Source organism: Apteryx mantelli, unplaced genomic scaffold, assembly GCF_036417845.1.
Source record: "Apteryx mantelli isolate bAptMan1 unplaced genomic scaffold, bAptMan1.hap1 HAP1_SCAFFOLD_20, whole genome shotgun sequence".
Lineage (NCBI taxonomy): Eukaryota > Metazoa > Chordata > Aves > Apterygiformes > Apterygidae > Apteryx > Apteryx mantelli.
In genome coordinates this window covers 12,315,691-12,323,149 of record NW_027118553.1, presented here as the reverse complement: position 1 = coordinate 12,323,149, position 7,459 = coordinate 12,315,691, and the positions used below count along the sequence as shown (strand labels likewise).

General features: G+C 53.8%; 1 protein-coding gene across 1 annotated transcript; it reads right to left on the bottom strand.

Annotated features, from left to right (window-relative positions):
* Positions 1-5,775: 5,775 nt before the first annotated feature.
* Positions 5,776-6,735, bottom strand: LOC136996031 (olfactory receptor 14A16-like). Its single transcript, XM_067317026.1, has one exon. It carries the CDS (start codon positions 6,733-6,735, stop codon positions 5,776-5,778), a length of 960 nt encoding a protein of 319 aa, XP_067173127.1.
* Positions 6,736-7,459: the final 724 nt, after the last annotated feature.

Below are 7,459 nucleotides of genomic sequence, written 5' to 3'. Positions count from 1 at the left end.
AAGGGTGGCAGGGGGACGGGCTGCCCAGGGGGAGCACTGAGACCTTGTCTGTGCATGCAGGGATGGAGTGAGGAAAGCCAGAGCTCAGCTGGAGCTGGCACCAGAGACCTTGGACATGAAACGAGCTGGGGTTTTAAATATCTTTTTTTGCCTCAGCTTTCCAGGGGAAGCTCTGCCTGAGGCCTCCCAGTTACGGGGGTGTTAGCAGACAGCCGTGCTGCGGGATGTGCTGGGGTGTGGTGCAGAAGAGAGGCCGTGCAAGGCTGGCCTTTTCTCCTGTGTCTGGATACGGAGACCTGGAGGAGATTGGAGCTGGCAATGGAGCACCCCACAGCTGGGGTGAGCAGCCAGTGCTGGAAAGGGGTGATGTGAGGGGCTGGTGTGGGACGATGGCCCTGGGGCAGCTTCCCCAGTGTGTCCATGCAACACAGGGAACAACCTGGGCTCTTCTCTCCTGCACCCGCCATGCCCTGCTGCCTTTCCCAGGAGACCTGCATTTGCCCTGCAAGCACATGGCCATGTGCTTCCACACTGCCGTTCACACACAGTAGCTGCCTGCTGGCATTTTTCCTCTCCTGGGTCCTTTCCAGCTCAGCCCAGACCCTCCCTGGCTCTCCGCACCTCCCCTGCCCTCTCCCCAGACCACCCAGCAGAGCAGCCCAGGCTGGGGGTGGCCCTGCAGCAGTGCCCACTGCAGGGGACTGCAGAGTTCTGGGCACTCACCCCACAGCCCCAGCCCCTCTGAAGGGCACAGCAGGTCCTGGGGGGCAAAGAGGGGTGTCAGCCTCCCCATCATCCCCCAGGGGGCTGGGGGCCAGCAATGGCACAAGGAAATGCAGGCCACTCACTCCATGTCTCCACTGCTCTCATCACCAGGAGATCCTTAACCCTGGCTGCTTGCAGCCCCTCTGGGCAGCCCCTCTCCCCAGCACAGCACAAGAGTCCTGGCCCTGGGGCTCCTCAGGCAGCTCCAGTGACAGAGCAGCCTGCCCCGAGCTGACACACACAGAAACAGGTTTTCATTTATTCCCCCCACAAACACACAGTTGCTCCTTTGCTCTTCTGTGGAGACATCCCTGCTCCCCAGAGGGCCTTTCCCCATGTCAATGTGTCTGTGCTGGCCTAGACGGCCCTTCCTGCATCTCTCCTGCACCTGTACTCCCTGCAGGGCCCTGAGCTGGCGGTGCTGCTCTGCAGGGCAAGCGGGCTGTGGGGCCTCACTGTTTGTGCTGGTCAGGGCAGGCCCAGCTAGTCCAGCATCACTGCACCTGACAACACCCTCCCCAGGGTCTGTGGCTGTGGAGGATGCTTGGAGCAATCACAGGGCATTTCCAAGGGCTCAGGGGTGTCATAGACCCAGCCCACTGCCTCTCCTGAGACTGCAGAGCCCTGATTTGGTGCATTCCTTGGTTTAGCCCTTTACCTTTGGGTGACTCCACTTGCTTTTGTGAGACCCAACTCACTGCCCGTCCCAGGAATGTGCTGTCCCTGGAGATCCCTGTGAAATTCTGGTGTCACACAGTCCCTTCCAGAAGGATGGGCATTCATCACCAGCCCTCTAATAAGTGGGACAGTCCCTGGCAGAGACCTCTGACCACTCACCCTCTCCAGGGGCACTGCACACCCACAAGTGACAGCTGACTCCAGCCCTCATTCCCTCACACATCATCCAAAACAGCTGATGCCCCTTAGCCCATGGAAAACCCAGGAACGGCAACAGGGCCTTTTTGGGGACAATTCCCTGAGCGCATTCTTGGCTCCAGCTTGGGAAGAAGAGCCCAACCTTCAGGCACAGTACTAAGGAGATCCCCTTTTATTACAGTGATGCTACTTGGGAGGCCAGCTCTGACACAGTGATCAGCAGACTTACAGAAGTCCCCTGGGTCAGACTGACAGGGTTTGTACCTCTGGAGAAGTGGGATGAATTCAGACATTTGTGCAGAAACACAGCTATCACAGACAGAACTCCCAAAGCAGAAGATCTGCCTGAGATAAACTGGAAATCACTTGTGAGGAGAGATGGGCAGCTCATTGGTGCTGAAATATTAACAGCTGAAACAATTTCTTCAGTGCCTCCTTGAGCTCTTTGTTCCTCATGCTGTAGATGAGGGGATTCACTGTTGGAGGAACCAAGGCATACAGAACAGTCATCACCAGATCCAGAGCTGAGGAGGAGAGGGAAGGGAGCTTCAGGTAGGCAAAGATGACAGTGCTGACAAACAGGGAGACCACAGCCAGGTGAGGGAGACACATGGAAAAGGCTTTGTGTCGTCCCTGCTCAGAGGGGATCCTCAGCACAGCAGTGAAGATCTGCACGTAGGACAGCACAATGAAAACAAAACACCCAAAGATTAAACAGGAACTACCCACAGTAACCCCAACTTCCCTGAGGTAGGAGTCTGAGCAGGAGAGCTTGAGGATCTGGGGGATTTCACAGAAGAACTGGTCCACAACATTGCCTTTGCAGAGTGGTACTGAAAATGTGTTAGCAGTGTGCATCACAGCATTGAGAAAACCACTGGCGCAGGCAGCTGCTGCCATTTTGACACAAGCTCTGCTGCCCATGATGGTTCCATGGGCTTGTGTGTGCCCAGTTGACAAAAGTCCTCCCCAGCTGCATCTTCTTCTGCCATGGCTTTGCTAACACAGATGCTGCCAAAGGACTCGGAGGCCAGGGAGGCCTGGCAGTAGGCAATACCAGTAAAAGACAAGGTGAAAGAGGCAATGAGCTCCTCAGCCTTTCCCCTGTCTTTGTCACTACGTCCCCTGCCCCACTGAGCAGGGAGACAACACTTTCCTTGGCTGCCTGCCTTGTGCTTCCCATGTACTTACAGAAGCCCTTCTGGTTGCCCTCCCCATCTCTTGCTAGCTCCACCTCCAGCTCCCACTGAGCTTTGGCTTGCCTAACTCCATCCCTTCCACCACACGCAATGACTGTGTCTTCTTCCTGGGTGGCCCATTGCCCTTCCAACCCTCTGTCCACTTCCTTCTGCCTTTTCAAGTCCTAATTCACAAAGTCCCTGTTCATCTCTGCCAGCCTCAGGCCAGGCCCTGATGGACTTTCCTGCAGACTGGAGTGTTCCTGTGCTTCAAGGACGTTGTCCCTGATGATCCAGGAGGGCTCCGTGGCTCCTCTGCCCTCCAGGGCAGTCACCTGTGGGATCCTGACAAGCAGATCCTGAACAAGATGAAATCCTCTCTGCTGCAGTTCAGGGCAGTGACTCTGTTATTCCTCCTACCTCTCCACCATCTCATGGTCATTGCAGTGACAGCCAACCTCCACATTCACATCTCCATCCCGGCTGAGCTTCAGGCAAGAAAGAAAGGGCAGGATGTCACCATCTACCGAGAGGTGCAACTACAGAGGTAGAGAACTCACACCGCAGAAAAGCCTGCATTTCTCCCCTCACCGCTGAGAGGATCCAGGCAATGGACTTCTATGTGGTTAAAGGTGGATGCAAAGAACTTCAGGGGTAATGTAGATATGCCTGAGGCAGTGCCTCCCAGGCTGCCTTTACAGTCAACGGGGTGAAGGAAGTGTTCACCTGCCTTCTTTTAAATGGTCACATAAAGCCCAAATGACTCCTGTCCCAGAGACATTTGCTCTGTGCTTGAAATGGGGCCTGAGGTCATGGGCTTTTAGGATAATTCAGGCTGAAGGGACCACAGGAGGCCTGTAGTGCAACCTGCTGCTCACAGCAGGGTCATATAGAGGTTCAGAATCCAAAAAATGTTCTTACCAAAGGATTTCTGGGGTGATAGAGCAGCAGAAGACAGTAGAGGGTTGACGGGGTGATCTTATGGATGAAAGGGTTTCCTTTTTCGCTTTCTCCAGAGAAGTAAAGCCTCAGCTCTCCAGATAAAACAAGCTGGTTCATTAACTTTGCCACTAACATGAAGGCGGAGAAGATCCTGAGTCCCTTACAGACAGAGGCTAGTCCAAAGGCCACCACACGAATGGCAACAGACCCCCAGGCATGCCTGCCTTCTTGCTGGGCACCCTCCAGCCCCACGCAGGAGGTGTGCAGGGAACAGAGTGGTGTCTGCAGCCTGCAGCCCTGGCCACCCAGCAGGTGTGGTGGGACCCTGCTCCTCTAGATGAGACTGGGCTCTCCTACATTTCCCCAGTGGGAAGCCTGCATCCCCTCTGGCTGGGAATACAGCCAGAGCAGGGAGGGCCAACATGGGAAACAGATCTGCTCATGCCCTGGGCAGTGATTCCTCCCCTGCAGCCGGTACAGCCCTGCTGATGCCCTCTAACCTGTTGGCCCAGGAGGTGGGACTCCGATCTGCTCTGGCTCTAAAGATTTCTCAGCCCTTCAGACCCAGGAGGCAAAGCACCGGTCTGGGGACACCTCAGCAGTCGAAGGGCCTGAATGCCTGGCGTGTTCCTGAGAACTTTTCTGCAGTCTCCCAGCACTGCTTTGACTCCTTTTCCCATGGAGCAGACTCCTTTGGAGGATGAACTCACTCACTGTGTAACTCTGAGGACAGGCTTGACCAGGCAGTACAAATGCCAGCAAGGCCTCAACCCCACAACAGTGTCCCCTGCCCAGGACTCCACTTTCCAGCCCCTTCCTCCTAGAGGATTTGGGTTGGGAGGGACCACCGGAGATCTGCAGGACCATGATCTGCTCTGAGCTGCCTAACTTTACAGTTAGATCAAGTCGGTAATTTGCCTTCTGCAGGAGAGTTTTTAAAGATCTCCTGGCCCCTGCCCCAGTGCTGCTCAACTCACATGGTTACTATTTTTTTCTTTCTTTCTTTCTTTTTTTTAACTAATTTGAAATTTCCTTTGCTGTATATTCTGCTTGTTGTCTCCTGTCTTCTCCTGCCCTTGGTCCCTGGCCAGACCATCCCATCTATGCTGACCAAGGACAATCATAGCCTCACCTCCAAGCACAGCCTTGGTGCCCTGGCCCCCATAGGCCCCTGCCCAGCATCGTCCCACCAGTCCTCAGCTCCTGTCCTTGCGGGGTTAGAAGAACACCATGTGCTGGGGTCTGGGCCCACAGAGAGCCCAGGCAGGACTGGATATTCCCCCCCCTCCCCCAAGGAAGTGCTGAGCCCAGCAGGCAGAGCTAGCTGGTCACATTCAAAGATCACCCCTCACCAGCACCATGGGCAATGGCCAGTGCTGGAAATGGCTGGTATGAGGGGCTGGGTCTGGGAGGAGTTTCCGGGGGCAGTTTCTCTCTCTGTTCATGCAACAACAAGCTGGGCTGCATCTTTGCCCTGAGGCACCCTGCTTGAGGGCTCCCATGGGAGGAAGATGGTCTAGAGGCCCAGTAGATGGCCCCAGGACCTCCCCTGCATGCTCGCTGCCAGCCCTGCAGAGGACCCAGGAGAGGACTCATCCTCCCAGGGCTCACAGCTGGATGCCCAGTCCCCCAGCTGGGTGTGGAGCCCTGTCTAGGGGTTTCTTTTGCAGTAAGAACCAGCATGCAGGGTGGGGGAGACTGTCTGTCAAGGACATGTGCTGGGGACAGGGTGTGAGGGACAGCAGCTTTGGAGGAAGAGCCCAGCCTTCAGGCAGTGCACCAGGAGGAACCTGCTTTATTACAAAGATACTGTGAAGGAATCAGCTCTGATGCAGCGTTAGACACAATTTTATGTGGGTACCAGGTGAGACAGAGCAGTCTCAGGAAAAGAGGAAGGAATCTAAACATTTGTGTAGCAACATGATAACACATAATAATAACATCATTAATAACAGTAATAATAAAAATAAAGTGAACGAAGAAAGCTCAGTCCTGGTATAGGACACAGTGGGAATCACTTGTGGGGAGCAAAGGCAATTTTGCCACTGCTGAAAAATGTCCATGAAATCACTTTCCTCAGGGCATCTTTGAGCTCCTTGTTCCTCATGCTGTAGATGAGAGGGTTCACTGCTGGAGGCACCACTGCGTACAGAACAGCCACCAGCAGATCCAGAGCTGGGGAGGAGAGGGAGGGGGGCTTCAGGTAGGCAAAAAATGAGGTGCTGACAAACAGGGAGACCACGGCCAGGTGAGGGAGGCACATGGAAAAGGCTTTGTGTCGTCCCTGCTCAGAGGGGATCCTCAGCACAGCACTGAAGATCTGCACATAGGACAGCACAATGAAAACAAAACAACCAAAGTCTAAACAGGCAGTAACTGCAATAAGCCCAACTTCCCTGAGGTAGGAGTCTGAGCAGGAGAGCTTGAGGATCTGGGGAATTTCACAGAAGAACTGGTCCACTGTGTTGCCTTGGCAAAGTGGTATTGAAAATGTGTTAGCTGTGTGCAGGAGAGCATTGAGAAAACCACTGCCCCAAGCAGCTGCTGCCATTTGGACACAAGCTCTGCTGCCCATGATGGTCCCATAGTGCAGGGGTTTGCAAATGGCAACAAAGCGGTCATAGGCCATGACAGTGAGAAGACAATACTCTCCTCCTAACAAGAACAAAAATAGAAAGACTTGAACAGCACATTCTGAGTAGGAAATGGCCCTGGTGTCCCTCAGAGAATTGGCCATGGATTTGGGGACAGTGATGGAGATGGAGCCAAGGTCGAGGAAGGAAAGGTTGAGGAGGAAGAAGTACATGGGGGTGTGGAGGTGGTGGTCACAGGCTACAGCTGTGATGATGAGGCCATTGCCCAGGAGGGCAGCCAGGTAGACGCCCAGGAAGAGCGAGAAGTGCAAGAGCTGTAGCTCCCACGTGTCCGCAAATGCCAGGAGGAGGAATTCGGTGTAGGAGCTGCTGTTGGACATTTTGCTATCTCTGGGCATGAGGGACTGTCAAAAGAAGAAAAGACATTGAGAAGTTAGGAGAGGCTTTTCAAGTAAAAATGCCCCAAATGTTCCAGTTCTCATACAAACACCCACATTGCCTCTCTCTTTACGGACAGGATCTTTGTGCAGCCCCCTTGCTTGAGCTCCTCTTTGCACTGGCTGAGTGTGCTGTGAGGAGCAGGGACCTCTGCCCATGAGCTCCACAAGAGTCAGTCCTGCTGTAAAGCATTGGGCACAGGGAAATGGGGGTGACTAGCTCTGACATTCACAATTTCTGTCAGGTGAAATCCACTTGTCTTGTGGAAGGGCTTTTCAGCATCTTCACTCCCAATTCTAAAGAATGCAGTTTGAGGAACAGAGTTTCAGCCATTTTTTAATTTTCTTTGAGATATCCCTGTCACCCCTGGGGAGTTTTCCTCAAAGGCAGAAATTCTCAGCATTTCTACGGTGAATCCTGAGAAAAATGGATTCACAGTCCCTTGTTGCAGAGTGAGGACAGCTTGTCTGACTATTAGTCTCATTCCAAGCTGTCCTGTCCTTGAATCTCTTTGAGCTGGAGTATGATCGCATTCATATGTTGCCCTAAAAAGAAACCAGCCCCTGCTGAGAGCAGACGAGTCCAGTTTCAAAGTGCAGATCTCCAAATTTCTCACCCTTTCTCCAGGCACCTGAGAGAGCTCTCCACACTCCCCTTCTAGGCAAG

Excerpts from the sequence above, each read along its gene's own strand:
- LOC136996031 (XM_067317026.1), bottom strand. The coding sequence starts at position 6,735 with ATGTCCAACAGCAGCTCCTACACCGAATTCCTCCTCCTGGCATTTGCG.